Below are 18,378 nucleotides of genomic sequence, written 5' to 3' on the forward strand. Positions count from 1 at the left end.
GACTGGCAGTTCTCCAGAAATCACTGTAACCGCAAAGTGAATTATTTACTCAGTCAAATTAAGAACACAAAACATATTAACTTGGTTTCTTGTTTATAAGTCATTCTGTTCAAAATGATCTGTCCGCAAGAAAAAGAATTCACTGCAATAAAAATCTTCATTTAATTAGTGTCTATAAACAAATACTGTATGCTATAATAGTATGGTATAATATGTTTATTAATGTCCATATCAGTTCTGAATAAGCCTTACTATAATGTCAGAAAATGTGGAAGAGCAGAATTAAGTTCATTAGAAGCATCCTTCAAACTGAACATAACCCTAAAGAAAAATAGCAAATAAAAATGGAATTATGAATAGGAGATGCCTGAATAGAACGGGCAGTACAGGTTTGGGATCTGTATTTTGAAAACCCGTTATTCAGAAAGCTCCAAATTGCATAAAGGCTGTGTCCCATAGACTTAATTTTATCCAAATAATCCAATATTTTGAATATGACTTCCTTTTTCTCTGTAATAATCCCAACTTGATCCCAACTAATATATAATTAAGTGAACCATGCAGCATGTCATTTAACATGGAATAATAAAGGTTTCGATTTTAAAATGCCGCCCCATGTCATGTGCGGAAATCCATCTTCTTCTTTTCCCCATTGTGTGCGGTGTTGGATGCTAAGGGAATCCTGTACCTGGTTACATGCTAGAGGCTGCCGGACTTTAATCACAAATTACGGTGAGTCAGAGCGGTTACCTTTTCCCATCTTCTACTAAGATAATTTATCCTTATTGGAGTAAAACCAGCCTACTGGGTTTATTTAGGATTTATCAAATCTGAATTTTTCTAATATTTTATTTTAAAAAAGTTCGACCAATCTAGAATTTACGATTTGACCTTATTTATTAATAAAAAAAAAAAATGATTTAATTGGATTGGGGCTAAAAGCAATAAAATCCAAATGAAAGATCCAAATTACTGCAAGCAAAACCCAAGTCCCGAGCATTCTGGATAACAGGTTCCATACCTGCAGTAAAAAGTAACAATATTGTAGCCGCACAGGCTGTCAGGGTCAGTGACCCCCATTTGAAAGCAGGCAGAAAAGGAAGGCAAAGAATTATAATAAATAATGAAAACCAATTGCAAAGTTGCTAGGGCATTCTAAAACATACTAAAAAGTTAAATAAAAGTTGTACCACCCCTTTTACCTAGTATAACATGTGGGCCTGGACTAAACACATTTATTCTAAGTTGGAGGTCCCAGTAAGTGACATTTTTCAATATCTCATTTTATCTACAGTAGTATATCTTAACAATTTGCAACTATCTAGGAAGCAGAGACTAATGAATCCATAGTAGTACTGAAGTCACTTTGTATTCTGATGTAACGGCAATCCATCAGTGAACAGAACAATGGGTCAGCCATTAATTAGACTCTTTTCAATAAGGGTCAAACTACTCTTCATTTTGACATTTAAATCACTGATTGGGTAGTTTTTATTTTAATATGCAAAACGCATTACAAAATGCTTCTTTTTTTGTTAATTGCCTTCATTTTTCAAATTAGCAGCCTGCTTTATAGCTAGTTAAGGGAAAATTCTGAAAAGTCTGGAAAATAATGTTATAAATAAATGTGACCAATGCTACAGGCTTGGCCTTTTTCATATACTTATTCTGGTCTGGACTTCCATGTCTATATTATAAGAAGGAAGGCTGTTTTAAAATAGGAATAATATCTTTAAATAACCTTTAAGCATGTATGTCAGTAGTGTCATTTTTACATGTTTTTTTACGTATATCAATAGTGTCCAACTTTTTTCAGTAATTTTACCAAAATTCACATAAAGTACATTACATACACTGATGTAATACAGAATTGCTATGCTAATACAGACTCGGTTTGTCTGGAGGAGGACACATCTCTTCCAGTGGGCATTGCTGTGTGGCAGTTATCATGGGGATTGACATCTTGATCTCCTTCCTCTTCACTAGGGAGTCATATCATGTATCCTAAAATAATCCTGGAGACTCTATAATCTTATTCAAGATATCACCTGCTGCTTTTGTGTGACCTTTTGTAATGATGCATTTTGTCATTTAGCAGTTGAAGGACTGGTATTTTGACTATTCTAAATTTATGAATGGCCATCTGAACACTACAGGTCACATCACATGAGGATGGCAGAAATCAAGATGATAATTTCCACAGTAGACCTAACCCAGAAATTCCTTAAGGAGGAAAGGTAACAACCTCCCAAAAGATTAATTCTTGCACATATGCATACTGTATGAGGGCTATGTGGGTTATGGGTGCAGTTTCCTGCATGTGGAAGCTTCACTTTAACTACACATAACACACTTCCCGTGCATTGCATATACTGTATGTAAAGGTTATAATTATAATTACATCTTTATTTTTCATTTCTTTGTTTAGAATATCATTCACGGTTTTCTCAATCTGACCTTCTCTGGCGCATCTTGATGTTCAATAAAATCCACATTCATATGCAATGTCTTGTTTATGACCTAAATGGTCAATATGTCATAAAATTAATGGGCCTTTCTGTGGAGTATCTCAAACTCCAGGAAATCAAATTGATTGTCTTGTTTAACAAAAGTAATGATGCTCAACCGTGTGGCCCATAACAGTCCCATCACACAAATAGAAAATAATGGAGGCCATCAGTGCTAATTGAAAAAGGAAAAAAAAAAAAAAAATATATATATATATATATATATATATATATATATATATATATATATATATATATATATATATATATATATATATATATATATATATATAATTTTTTTTTTTTTTTTTTTCACAACTTAGGGGCCGATTCACTAAGGGTCAAATTTCGAAGTTAAAAATACTTCGAAATTCGACCCTCGGATTGAAATCCTTCGACTTCGAATATCGAAGTCGAAGGATTTAGCGCTAATCCTGCGATCGATCGATCGAAGGATTTTCCGTTCGATCGAACGATTAAATCCTTCGAATCGAAGGATTTTAATCCAACGATCGAAGGAAAATCCTTCGATCAAAAAATCACAGGCAAGCCTATGGGGACCTTCCCCATAGGCTAACATTGACTTCGGTAGCTTTTAGCTGCCGAAGTAGGGGGTCGAAGTTTTTTTTAAAGGGGAAGTACTTTGACTATCGAATGGTCGAATAGTCGAACGATTTTTCGTTCGATTCGTTCGATTTCGTTCGAATTCGAACGAATTTAACCAATTCGATGGTCGAAGTACCCAAAAAATACTTCGAAATTCGAAGTATTTTTCATTCGAATCCTTCACTCGAGCTTAGTGAATCAGCCCCTTAATGTGCTTGTGGTGAAATGCAGAAATTTGCTGCGAATTCATGTCTGGTGAATTTATTCGTCCATCACTATTAAAGGCAGTAGCAGATGGACAAGCATCCATGAATCCTTATAACACCAGCCTGGCATTACAGCTTTGTTCACTACGCAGTTATCAATAAGCATAAATGACGGTGTTACTTGTTGCCACTATATAAATAAATGATGATGATGATGATGTTGATGATGAAGAGGAGGAGAAATTTACCAACCATGATAATCACAGGGTCAGTGCAAGGAGGAAGGAAATAAACTAAATTCAAACTAAAATACTGACATTTTCATATTAAAAAAGGGAAAATGGCAGCATTACTTTAGCAAAAAACACAATTGAACTAAGCAGATAATCTTCTATATGACTAAAATCATTAGAACAAGTGTCACTGTTTTTATTTTTGGAACTCGGTGGCTTCATGGTATGGCCCCTAAGCTATACTTACATGTTAACTGGCATAAAAAGCTGGGAACTTCTATTGAAATTGTCAAATTTCCCACTTACATTTAAACTCATCCTTTTCAAGGTTTATTTAAATTCTATAACAATTTGCCTTGGAAATATATTTTAAGCTGAGGGAACAATGATAAAAATATTCCCATCCATCACAAACCCTGTTTGAGGAGCTCTTTTATTCTGCAATTCTATTTTTGATCCATCAGAAGTTAAGCACATAAAGTAAGCAATAATATCTTGTCACAAGGAAGGTATCTGAAGGCCTGATTCTTATTGCTGCCAAAGGTGATTAAATATATTTCTGTCTGTCTTATTCAGCACATTAAATAATGATGGCATCAATGCAGTAAGTACAGTATCATTACTGAATGCTGCTGTTTCATATAGCTAGTAGAGATTTCAGGCTTTGATGTCACTTCTGCTCTGACACAGCTCTGAGATTAAAGATGGATCACATGTAAATCTATGCATGGAACAAGATGAAATAAAATAAACCATATTTGGAAGTTTCTTAAGGATGAATTACCCCATTCTTAATCATCTCTTTATAATCCTAAAAGGGGTGAAGGAATAAACTAAATAGTTTAGCATCAAGACTTAACATCTCTTTTAACCAGAATTGCAAGGGGTACCTTTTTATTCTGATTGGTTTAGCTTATTTTAGACCTTCCAAATACAGCTCAATATCATTTCATACATGGCATATGCTCTAGATGCCCTAGATACAGATTAAAGAAAATGGGAACTGGAATTCTATATGCAGAATCGGGCATACAAGGAGCTCAGGATCAGATGTAAGGCTATAAAAAGATTAAGCAAAATATGAGATACTTTCTTCTGCATTAAAAATACCATTTGTATTCAGCATTGAATCTTAAATCAAAACTAAATAAAGAATAAAATATGTTATTCTTGCTACCACTACCATAGTTGTGGAACAGCAATGTTGGGCCATACCAGAAATGTATTAGTCATCCAGCTCAGGGGCGATCCTACCCAATTTGCCGCCCGAGGCGGCCTTCGTTTTTGCCGCCCCAGCCTCCACACGGCACTCACCTTCAGCGCCAGACGGGGGTCGGCGGGGGTCCACGTCGCTAGTGCAGAGAACGGATTTTGCGCCCTCTGCACTAGAAGAGCCGTATTTAAGTAAATCGTCTTAGTTACCAGGAGCGGGATTTTTGCCACCCCTGGCAACCAGAGGGGTGCTGCCACTTGAGGCGAGTGCCTCAACTCGCCTCATTGGCGGAGCGCCCCTGATCCAGCTTAATTGGTCAGAAGCAGAGAATCATTCTGGTAAATAAATAGATTTTACAATATTATAAAGAGCCTTTAGACCATTGAAGGCAACTACCTCACTTTTTTTGCTAGAACGGTATTCATAGTACGGCAACTGGGAAACCAACACTAATAAGCTATTACTGCATGGAAATCCACAGTGTTTTTCCATGTTAGTTTCTTAACATCTTAATTTGAGTTATATTGTTATTATGATTATCATAAGTGCCTTACTTATGGTATTTTTTTCTTTTTTTTTCTTTTTTTTTCTTTTTTTTTTAAAACAAATCTCCAGAAAAAAAATGCAATCCTTTGCAATATGGCATGCAGCTAAACAAGCAATTAGGTATCTGACTGTATAGAATAGCATCACTTGTTGATGGTGAGGGAGATGGTCTTTCTAGTCTTTGGCATAAAAAAGGGTTGTGTTTGCATGCCATATTTAAGACTATCCTAGACATTTTTTCATCTGTGCATGTGTGTACTGTCATAGAACAAGGGGCAGAATAATGTAACCAATATCACAAAGGAGAATAAAGACAGAGTTTTTATAGGCACAAATAGACTCATAGCTAAGGCGATACACAAAACAGGTTACTTGCCAGATTTTAATATAAAATGGTGGCATATGATAAAAAAGTAGTACTTAATTATCAGTGTCCCTTAACATTAACTACAAAGTAGCTAAAGGTCAGTGATTACTGTCTTATAACCAGTCGTGGATTAATGAGATATGGGGCCTCTAGGCTACATCCACACTGCCCTCCTTCTAGGCTACTGCTGTGTCTGGATGCATGCAGATCCATGCACATGTGTACCCAAGTTCTCAATGGCAAGTTAGGTTCTTCTCCCAGCAGGTGCACTGGACTAGATTCAATAGAAAAATTAAAATAGAGATAAATATTAAAAGAAAAGAAAATACAAATAATAATTGAAAAAAAACTAGATGGGCCCCTGATCAAACTGGGTCCCTATGCTATAGCCTAGGGTAGCCTGTGCAGTTATCTACCCTAGTCTATGACATAAGCAATGGGACAATTATCTCAAAGAATTGGCCCTTCCTTCTGTAATTCAGGTGTGTGCAGCATTCCTGGAAAATGGCAAGAAAATAAGTTTACCTAAAAGTGGAAGAGATGGCATCCTATTCAAAAATATCTTAAATACCAATATTTTAAAGGTAGTTTATACATTTTATTCCTGTACCACCATGGCAAATGTAGACATTTTCTATTACATTTTAAAGCAAAGGTAATATTACCTTAGCCTATGATTGGATTTTTATTTGGACAAATAAAGGCATTATCCTCAGCCAAAAGAACAATTTAAATATCTCTCTGCAAATTTTACATTTTCATTTCAGAAAGCTATAAAGTGAAAGCCCTATAGACCAATGTTTTTATCTAAATGTTTATTGTACTACCAGTGGGAGGGCCACTAATGAATATAGATGCTTTTACACAAAAAAAAATAATTTGCAAAAAAAAAAAAAAAAAACATGCAATGTTTCTCTCTATTCAAATATGCTTTTATAGACTGCTCAACATAATGAAAGCCTTTTGTAAACAAGAAATCAGTGATAATGCAACCAGTTGTAATGGTATTTTATACATTAAACAAACAAACTTTTATTTTGTCTGATAAAAGCTTTCTATGTCCCAATAAAGATAATGGAGCTCTCCAAACATCTTTGATGGGCAAATAGTCTTGTGCTGCTTTTATATTTTATTGTTTTGAAAATGCAGAAACTTTCGCCCTTGTAAATGCAAATGATTTAAAGAATATATTCAGACCAAGAATCTGTATGACAAATAATCTGCAACCATTATAATAAACACCAGACAATATGATAAAGATCAGACTAAACTCCATATTTTGTTTCAAGAATACACATAGGGAATTATTTATCAAAGGTCTAATTTCTAATTTGTGTGAATTTTTTTACTCTAATAAATATGAATGTATTTACAACTCAAATGGGAGATTATTTATGAAAAAACTTGAACTTCAAGGGGGTTATTTACTAAGGTCCGAATACCCGAAATTCCCTGAAATCAGAAAAATTGATGATTTTTTTTTTATATAATAGGCTTAAAAAATCACGGATCTTTCAGAATTTATTAATCCCAGAGGGCTAAAAAACCAGAATATAAAAACATGGCATTTCAAACCTATCGAGGTTGCATAAAAGTCAATGGGAACAGTCCCATTGATTTTTGGTTGTGTTGGGCAATATCTCAATGTTTACGGAGCTTTCGAGTGAAAGCTCTGAAAAATTCGGAGTTTTCGGGGAAAATTCACAAAAAAATCGTGAAAATCGGAGCTTTTCCCGCAAAGGTAATTTTCGGGAAAATGTAATAATAAATAAGCGTTAAAAACACGAGCAGGTTAGATCGGAGTTTGTAGCAACCGATATTGAGATAAATTCGGACCTTGATAAATAACCCCCCTAATATTCGATTAAATAGTCCCAACCCAAAAAATTTAATCAAATCAAGTTTTGAAAAATCTTAAAACAAGAATTGTCATGAAGGCAATTAACATATTCAAATGGTTCAATGGACCTCTGCCATTGACTTGAAAATGAACTCTGCAGGTTTTAGGTTTATATTAGAACTGTTTTTATGGTCGAGGTGTGATAAATGTCTCATTCAAATTGACATTTGGCGCTTTTAAATTTGAATTTGTGAGTTTTGACACAAAAAAAAATCCAAAATTCAGATTTGAATTTACCATTTGAACTTTGAACCATTTGAATTTACCATAAATCTGCCCCATAATGATACTACAACATATCTCACAGTTCTAGGAGAACATTATGAAGAACTGGTGTCAAAATACTGCCATTGGCCCTGTCTTTAGGTCTCTGCTGGCACAAGTAGGTTTACCTGTCAGATCTTCCACTTTCATATTTTGGAACTGACAATGGTTCAAGTAAAGGGAAATAAGACAAATTACTGTTTAAACTCATAGCAAAAAAAGTGATAGGATTGGCTGGCATGAAACAGCATCCAAACACTTGTAGTAGTGACTGATTTCAAGAGAACACAAAGCATAACACAACAAAAGCATAGAGATATTACCAACATTAATCAAACAACATTTTTTAAATTCTAAAGGATAACAGCAATAAAACAAGTTATTTGAAAAGACCTGCCAGTAATATTTATCTAGTTCATGGTGAATGTAAAAAAAATCTACATGCTCTAGCTAGTTTCTTGGTTTAGAAAGCCCTACACAATTAAAGAAAGGGCAATTACATATTAGATCATTTCCATGCATCAGTTGCACTACAATGCAGCCATTTAGGGGATTTTTTATGCTAGACTCTAGAACCTAGATCTACTCAATGGTACTGAAGCCCTTAAAATAAGGCCTTATTCCACTCCTCTAAAGATGACTTTGAATTTAGATATCATGACTTCTATTAGTGAAAAAATATCCATTAGCATGCATAGTGTATGTAAAATGCATATACAGTTATGGGATCTGTTATCTGGAAACCCGTTACTACTTCGAATTAAAAAAAATGATTTCCTTTTTCTCTATAATAATAAAACAGTACCTTATACTTGATCCCAATTACGATATAGTTAATCATTATTGGAAGCAAAATCCACCTATTGGGTTTAATTCATATTTAAATATTTTTTTTAGTAGACAAGGTATGAAGGTCCAAATTACGAAAAGATTCATTATCTGGAAAGCCCCAGTTCCCAAGCTTTCTGGATAACAGGTCTCATAACTGTATAGCATTTTAACTGGACAAACACATATCAGATTAAAAGGATCCAGCATGTTCCAAATGAAGGAAAGAACAAAAGACAATTGTGAAAAATATCACATATATCTATATAACAATATTCAAATTAAAAAACAGAGCAAATTCATGAACATTGTATCAACATTATTCTAACTGAATTAATTTGACATTTAAAAAAAAGAATACATTCTTATACTATCCATGATAAGTTTTAATTTTTAATTTTTTGTTATTGCCTACCATTCAAAACAAGTTGATCTTCTGTAAATTCTGAAGGCTGTTCTACATAGAATATTTTCTGTTGGAATCCCGGGATGCACTCCATATCATTTGCAATGGCAAATACCAGCACCTGAGGGAAACCAAATGATGCATTTGAGAATCAAATTAAAAAAAAGCAAATACATTAGAAATTCGCAGTCACATTAAGTACTATGCAGGTGTGCTCTCTAAGAATAAGGCAAGGAAAAAGATCTCCCTAATTAACTATTGAATTAAAAACTCCCCATGGTCTTCAACAAGGCAGGAGTGATGATGATTATTACTGTTAAGTTCTAAAGCTTCAATGTTTTCTTAAAAACTGTACTGAATGACTGGTGATTATTAGGGATGTAGCGAACGTCGGAAAAAAAGTTCGCGAACATATTCGCGAACTTGCGCAAAAACGCGAGCGGTTCGCGAACGGTTCACGAACCCCATAGACTTCAATGGGAAGGCGAACTTTAACATCTAGAAAAGACATTTCTGGCCAGAAAAATGATTTTAAAGTTGTTTAAAGGGTGCAACGACCTGGACAGTGGCATGCCAGAGGGGGATCAAGGGCAAAAATGTATCTGAAAAATCTGCCTGTGTGTGCTTGGAAGAGATAGTGTAGGGGGAGAGCTGTTAGTGATTTCAGGGACAGATGATAGTAAGTTTGCTGGCTAGTAATCTGCTTGATACTGCTCTGTATTGGAGGGACAGAAGTCTGCAGGGATTTGAGGGACATTTTAGCTTAGGTAGCTTTGCTGGCTAGTAATCTACTGTTCTCTTTAAACAACTGCCATACGTTGACCTTGTAGGCATTGTTTGCCCAGTTTTTTTGGACGCAGCCACTGAAGCACAGTTGCCAGAAAAAATATGCCATATAAATGCTGAAAATAGTCATTTTTCGCCATACGTTGACCTTGTAGACATTGTTTGCCCAGTTTTTTTGGACGCAGCCACTGAAGCACAGTTGCCAGAAAAATTATGCCATATAAATGCTGAAAATATAAATTTTTTTGGTTGCAGCCACTGAAGCACAGAGGCCAGAAAAATTATGCCATATAAATGCAGAAAATATGCATTTTTTTGGTCGCAGCCACTGAAGCACAGTTGACAGAAAAATTATGCCATATAAATGCTGAAAATATAAACTTTTTTGGTTGCAGCCACTGAAGCACAGAGGCCAGAAAAATTATGCCATATAAATGCAGAAAACATGCATTTTTTTGGTCGCAGCCACTGAAGCACAGTTGACAGAAAAATTATGCCATATAAATGCTGAAAATATAAATTTTTTTGGTTGCAGCCACTGAAGCACAGAGGCCAGAAAAATTATGCCATATAAATGCAGAAAATATGCATTTTTTTGGTCGCAGCCACTGAAGCACAGTTGCCAGAAAAAATATGCCATATAAATGCTGAAAATAGTCATTTTTTGCCATATATGTTGAGTCAACGTATGGCAAAAAATGACTATTTTCAGCATTTATATGGCATATTTTTTCTGGCCTCTGTGCTTCAGTGGCTGCGGCCAAAAAAACTGGGCAAACAATGCCTACAAGGTCAACGTCGTTGACCTTGTAGGCATTGTTTGCCCAGTTTTTTTGGCCGCAGCCACTGAAGCACAGAGGCCAGAAAAAATATGCCATATAAATGCTGAAAATAGTCATTTTTTTGGTCGCAGCCACTGAAGCACAGTTGCCAGAAAAATTATGCCATATAAATGCTGAAAATATAAATTTTTTTGGTTGCAGCCACTGAAGCACAGAGGCCAGAAAAATTATGCCATATAAATGCAGAAAATATGCATTTTTTTGGTTGCAGCCACTGAAGCACAGAGGCCAGAAAAATTATGCCATATAAATGCAGAAAATATGCATTTTTTTGGATGCAGCCACTGAAGCACAGTTGCCAGAAAAAATATGCCATATAAATGCTGAAAATAGTCATTTTTTGCCATACGTTGACCTTGTAGACATTGTTTGCCCAGTTTTTTTGGTTGCAGCCACTGAAGCACAGAGGCCAGAAAAAATTAAACCAGTAGGGTTTGCACCCTAGTTTGTAACGGTGGCGGAGGGAGGAGGAGGACGCTAAAGGACAGCTGTGTGTGGAGTCATGAGGCTTGAAGAGAAGGACAGCTGCATAGAAGTCAGAACAAGTCTTCCGGCGTGCAGTAACCCTCCGAGATCCACCCCTCATTCATTTTAATAAAGGTCAGGTAATCGACACTTTTGTGACCTAGGCGAGTTCTCTTCTCAGTTACAATCCCTCCTGCTGCACTGAAGGTCCTTTCTGAGAGCACACTTGAGGCTGGGCAAGACAAGAGGTTCATGGCAAATTGTGACAGCTCTGGCCACAGATCAAGCCTGCGCACCCAGTAGTCCAGGGGTTCATCGCTCCTCAGAGTGTCGATATCTGCAGTTAATGCCAGGTAGTCCGCTACCTGCCGGTCGAGGCGTTCTTTGAGGGTGGATCCAGAAGGGTTGTGGCGCTGCCTTGGACAGAAAAACATTTGCATGTCTGACGTTACAGACTGGCCAAAGGGCTTTGTCCTTGCAGGTGTGCTCGTGGCAGGATTACTGGCACCTCTGCCCCTGGAATGTTGATGAGTTCCTGAAGTGACATCACCCTTAAAAGCATTGTACAACATGTTTTGCAGGCTGGTTTGTAAATGCCGCATCTTTTCGGACTTGTGGTATGTTGGTAACATTTCTGACACTTTATGCTTGTACCGAGGGTCTAGTAGCGTTGCGACCCAGTACAGGTCCTTCTCCTTAAGCCTCTTGATACGGGGGTCCTTCAACAGGCATGACAGCATGAAAGACCCCATTCTCACAAGGTTGGATGCAGAGCTATCCATCTCCGCTTCCTCATTATCAAGGACTGCATCATCCACGGTCTCCTCCCCCCAGCCACGTACAAGACCAGGGGTCCCCAAAAGGTCACCACTAGCCCCCTGGGAAGCCTGCTCCTGTTGGTCCTCCTCCTCCTCCTCCACAAAGCCACCTTCCTCCTCTGACTCCACTTCTGGCACCTCTCCCTGCGTTGCAGCAGGTGCCTGGGTTCGTTCTGGTGATTCCGACCAGAAATCGTGCGCTTCCAGCTCCTCGTCACGCTGGTCTACAGCCTCATCTGTCACTCGTCGCACGGCACGCTCCAGGAAGAAAGCGAAGGGTATTAGGTCGCTGATGGTGCCTTCGGTGCGACTGACCATATTTGTCACCTCTTCAAAAGGTCGCATGAGCCTGCAGGCATCGCGCATAAGCACCCAGTAACGGGGGAAAAAAATCCCCAGCTGTGCAGATCCAGTCCTACCACCCAGTTCAAAAAGGTACTCGTTGACGGCCCTTTGTTGTTGCAGCAGACGTTCCAACATAAGGAGCGTTGAATTCCAGCGAGTCTGGCTGTCAGAAATCAAACGCCTGACTGGCATGTTGTAGCGCTGCTGAATGTCAGCAAGGCGTGCCATGGCTGTGTAGGAACGTCTGAAATGGGCCGACACCTTTCTGGACTGGGTGAGAACGTCCTGGAATCCTGGGTACTTGGAGACAAAACGTTGGACTATTAAATTTAACACATGTGCCATGCAGGGCACATGTGTTAAATTGCCTAGTCTCAACGCTGCCAACAGATTGCTTCCATTGTCACACACCACTTTTCCGATCTGCAGTTGGTGTGGGGTCAGCCACCGATCGGCCTGTGACTGCAGAGATGACAGGAGTACAGATCCGGTATGGTTTTTGCTTTCCAGGCACGTCATCCCCAAGACAGCGTGACAACGGCGTACCTGGCACGTCGAATAGCCTAGGGGGAGCTGGGGGTGCACAGGTGTGGAGGAGGAGAAGGAGGACCCAGCAGCAGAGTAAGAAGAAGAAGAAGACGAGGTAGAGAGCGATGGAGGAGTAGAGGTGGTGGCAGAACCGCGTGCAATCCGTGGTGGTGACACCAACTCCACTGTTGTTGTTGAGCTACCCATTCCCTGCTTCCCAGCCATTACCAAGTTCACCCAGTGGGCAGTGTAGGTGACATACCTGCCCTGACCATGCTTGGAGGACCATGCGTCAGTAGTCATATGGACCTTTGGCCCAACACTAAGTGACAGAGATGCGGTAACTTGGCTCTGCACATGTTGGTACAGGTGTGGTATTCCCTTTTTAGAAAAAAAATTGCGGCTGGGTACCTTCCACTGCGGTGTCCCAATTGCTACAAATTTGCGGAAGGCCTCAGAGTCCACCAGCTGGTATGGTAAAAGCTGGCGGGCTAAGAGTGCAGACAAGCCAGCTGTCAGACGCCGGGCAAGGGGGTGACAGTCAGACATTGGCTTCTTACGCTCAAACATGGCCTTCACAGAAACTTGGCTGGTGGCAGATGACTGGGAATGGGAACAGGTGGTCAAGGTGGAAGGCGGAGTGGAGGGTGGTTCAGACGGGTCAAGGAGAGCAGAGGTAGAGCAGTAAGATGCTGGACCAGAAGGAGTGTGGCTTTTAGTTTGCCTGTTGCCTTTGAGGTGTTGCTCCCAAAGTGCTTTGTGCTTGCCGCTCATGTGCCTTCGCATAGAAGTTGTACCTATGTGGCTGTTGGGCTTACCAAGGCTCAGTTTCTGACTGCACTCATTGCAAATTACAATGCTTTTGTCAGAGGCACACACATTAAAAAAATCCCACACTGCTGACTTTTTGGAAGTGTGCGATCTGGCGGTAACAGTAGAAGTTGGCGGAGTTGGCGGTATTGGCGGCAATGGCGGGTGCGTTGGCCGGCTGAACACAGGTGCCGATACATGTTGTTGCCCTGCTGATCCCTGCGGGCTGTCCTCCCTGCTTCTTCTAAGTCTTATTCTCCTACTGCCTCTCTGACTCTCCGTCTCTCCATCTGAACTACCCTCCTCTTGCTCTCTTCTACTAGGCACCCACAAAACATCAATCTCCTCATCATCATTCTCCTCAGATGCATCAATTTCTTCTGACACATCACAGAAGGAAGCAGCAGCGGGGACCTCCTCCTCATCACTCATTATGTCCATCTCTATCGTGTTCTCTGCCAGAATTAAATCTGGTGTAAGGTCCTCATCTCCTTCATCTTCTTCTGGCAATAATGGTTGCGCATTACTCAGTTCAAGAAACTCATGGGAAAATAACTCCTCTGACCCCAGTGAAGAAGGGGCACCGGTGGTGGAGGAAGTGTTACGTGGGGTGGCCATAGCAGTGGAGGATGAGGAGGATGTTGTGGTAAAGTTAGAAACGGTAGAGGATGGGGTGTGCTGTGTAAGCCAGTCAACTACCTCTTCAGCATTTTGGGAGTTCAGGGTCATTGGCTTTTTAAAACTGGGCAATTTGCTAGGGCCACAGGATTGCATAGCAGCACGGCCCCTAGCACGGCCTCTGCGTGGCGGCCTGCCTTTGCCTGGCATTATTTTTAAAAAAACAACAACAACAACAAAAACTCAGTTGGTTTTTCTGGAAACGATAATACACACAGCTAGATGGCGGGTTGAAGAAAACACTGTGCAAATAATGCCTACAAAGTCAACGTATACACTACTACAGCGGTGGATACGGATTACGTAAAATATATGAATGCTGCTTGAAAAAAAGTAACTCAAGTGGTTTTTCTAGAGACGATAATATTATCAATATTTAGACAAAATGTGAACAAGGTCACACAGCTCGATGGCGGGTTGAAGAAAACAGTGTGCAAATAATGCCTACAAGGTCAACGTATACACTACTACAGCGGTGGATACGGATTACGTAAAATATATGAATGCTGCTTGAAAAAAAGTAACTCAAGTGGTTTTTCTAGAGACGATAATATTATCAATATTTAGACAAAATGTGAACAAGCTCACACAGCTCGATGGCGGGTTGAAGAAAACAGTGTGCAAATAATGCCTACAAGGTCAACGTATACACTACTACAGCGGTGGATACGGATTACGTAAAATATATGAATGCTGCTTGAAAAAAAGTAACTCAAGTGGTTTTTCTAGAGACGATAATATTATCAATATTTAGACAAAATGTGAACAAGCTCACACAGCTCGATGGCGGGTTGAAGAAAACACTGTGCAAATAATGCCTACAAGGCCAACGTATACACTACTACAGCGGTGGATACGGATTACGTAAAATATATGAATGCTGCTTGAAAAAAGTGACTCCGGTGTTTTTTCTGGAGACGGTAATATTATGGATATTTAGACAGAATGGGAACAAGGTCACACAGCTCGATGGCGGGTTGAAGAAAACAGTGTGCAAATAATGCCTACAAGGCCAACGTATACACTACTACAGCGGTGGATACGGATTACGTAAAATATATGAATGCTGCTTGAAAAAAGTGACTCCGGTGTTTTTTCTGGAGACGGTAATATTATGGATATTTAGACAGAATGGGAACAAGGTCACACAGCTCGATGGCGGGTTGAAGAAAACAGTGTGCAAATAATGCCTACAAGGTTAACGTATACACTACTACAGCGGTGGATACGGATTACGTAAAATATATGAATGCTGCTTGAAAAAAAGTAACTCAAGTGGTTTTTCTAGAGACGATAATATCAATATTTAGACAAAATGTGAACAAGGTCACACAGCTCGATGGCGGGTTGAAGAAAACAGTGTGCAAATAATGCCTACAAGGTCAACGTATACACTACTACAGCGGTGGATACGGATTACGTAAAATATATGAATGCTGCTTGAAAAAAAGTAACTCAAGTGGTTTTTCTAGAGACGATAATATTATCAATATTTAGACAAAATGTGAACAAGCTCACACAGCTCGATGGCGGGTTGAAGAAAACACTGTGCAAATAATGCCTACAAGGCCAACGTATACACTACTACAGCGGTGGATACGGATTACGTAAAATATATGAATGCTGCTTGAAAAAAGTGACTCCGGTGTTTTTTCTGGAGACGGTAATATTATGGATATTTAGACAGAATGGGAACAAGGTCACACAGCTCGATGGCGGGTTGAAGAAAACAGTGTGCAAATAATGCCTACAAGGCCAACGTATACACTACTACAGCGGTGGATACGGATTACGTAAAATATATGAATGCTGCTTGAAAAAAGTGACTCCGGTGTTTTTTCTGGAGACGGTAATATTATGGATATTTAGACAGAATGGGAACAAGGTCACACAGCTTGATGGCGGGTTGAAGAAAACAGTGTGCAAATAATGCCTACAAGGCCAACGTATACACTACTACAGCGGTGGATACGGATTACGTAAAATATATGAATGCTGCTTGAAAAAAGTGACTCCGGTGTTTTTTCTGGAGACGGTAATATTATGGATATTTAGACAGAATGGGAACAAGGTCACACAGCTCGATGGCGGGTTGAAGAAAACAGTGTGCAAATAATGCCTACAAGGCCAACGTATACACTACTACAGCGGTGGATACGGATTACGTAAAATATATGAATGCTGCTTGAAAAAAGTGACTCCGGTGTTTTTTCTGGAGACGGTAATATTATGGATATTTAGACAGAATGGGAACAAGGTCACACAGCTCGATGGCGGGTTGAAGAAAACAGTGTGCAAATAATGCCTACAAGGCCAACGTATACACTACTACAGCGGTGGATACGGATTACGTAAAATATATTATGGCTGCTTGAAAAAAGTGACTCCGGTGTTTTTTCTGGAGACGGTAATATTATGGATATTTAGACAGAATGTGAACAAGGTCACACAGCTCGATGGCGGGTTGAAGAAAACAGTGTGCAAATAATGCCTACAGGGCAAATAATGCCTAAAAGGTCAACTTATACACTACTACAGCGGTAGTAAAATAAAAAAAAGTAAAATAAAAAAAAATGAATATTAAAAAAAAAAAATTAAAGTTGGTGCTGCTGAACTACTAGGAGCAGCAGATTAGCACACCAGTCCCACTCCCCAACACTGCTAGACTAATAGCACTGGGCTCTTATAGTAGTAGTAGTAGTAGTAGTAGTAAAACAACAAAAAAATAAATAAAAGCAGTCCTTACAAGGACTACTGTTATTGCAGCAGTCAGCAGATGAGATCAGAAGCAGGACAGCTGCCCACTGCAGCTACATACAGAGCACTGCAGTAGAAGGTAGATTACTAGCCAGCAAAGCTACCTAAGCTTAAATGTCCCTCAAACCCCTGCAGACTTCTGTCCCTCCAATAACAGAGCAGTATCAAAACGATTACTAGCCAGCAAACTTTCAACTGTCCCTGAAATCACTAACAGGCAGCAGCTCTCTCCCTACACTATCTCTTCAGCACACACAGGCAGAGTGAAAAAACGCTGCAGGGCTTCGGTTTTTATAGGGAAGGGGAGTGGTCCAGGGGAGAGCTTCCTGATTGGCTGCCATGTACCTGCTGGTCTGGGGTGAGAGGGCAAAAAAAAGCGCCAACAATGGCGAACCCAAAATGGCGAACGTCGCGCGACGTTCGCGAACTTCCGGCGAGCGCGAACACCCGATGTTCGCGCGAACAAGTTCGCCGGCGAACAGTTCGCGACATCTCTAGTGATTATGAAATAAAATATTTGAAATATACCCAAATACAAAAAACAAGCTACCCCAACATATATTAGGGGCCATCAGGTCCTATAATTCCTGCCAATTATGAAATCATATGAATTGTTGCTCTCCAGACAAAAACAAAGGCCATCATTATATAAAGATGATGCAAATTATACTTCAGACCAGTCATATTTTTCCAGTTCAGTCTCCTTTGGAGGACTTTGGTCAGGGTCCCCCCTTAGCTAAATACAATACAAGGCAGAAGAAGGCCTAATGTGCATTTTTTCCATCACTGTTATTCCTCCAGCAGAGAAAACTCATGTCCACTAGCCTTAGGGGCATATTTATTACAAATATTATTTTGTAAAAAAACAGTGTAAAAAGCTATGTAAAATAAATGGCAAGTTCATCAAGATGTGTGTAATTTTATTGCAATGGTTTGGAAAAACACGGAGCTCCAGGATAAATTGTAAACGACTCACCAAATAGTAAATGTGGTCAGGGTGCTCCAGACCCCCAGCTATAGAAAGCGGTACAGCAAAGGATATGTAGAAGAGACAGGGGCGACCGGAATCCACAGGACCAGAGAAAATTGTTTAACAAGATATTTTTATTTGTACAAAGTTTAGAAATGTATTTTTGCATCTACATCTGACATACGCGTTTCGCACCCAATCAGGACACTTATAAGGGGCCGATTCACTAAGCTCGAGTGAAGGATTCGAATGAAAAAAATTCGAATTTCGAAGTATTTTTTGGGTACTTCGACCATCGAATTG

At 39.3% G+C, this 18,378-nt stretch overlaps 1 protein-coding gene across 1 annotated transcript in view; it reads right to left on the minus strand.

Annotated features, from left to right (window-relative positions):
• cdh13.S (cadherin 13 S homeolog) overlaps positions 1-18,378 on the minus strand; it is a 524,164-nt gene that overhangs the window by 368,721 nt on the left and 137,065 nt on the right. The window contains exon 2 of the mRNA XM_018260586.2: positions 9,086-9,197. Coding sequence (XP_018116075.2) covers positions 9,086-9,197 — 112 coding nt within the window. The remainder of the gene's footprint in view (positions 1-9,085; positions 9,198-18,378) is intronic.

The sequence above is a fragment of the Xenopus laevis genome, chromosome 4S, assembly GCF_017654675.1.
Source record: "Xenopus laevis strain J_2021 chromosome 4S, Xenopus_laevis_v10.1, whole genome shotgun sequence".
NCBI lineage: Eukaryota > Metazoa > Chordata > Amphibia > Anura > Pipidae > Xenopus > Xenopus laevis.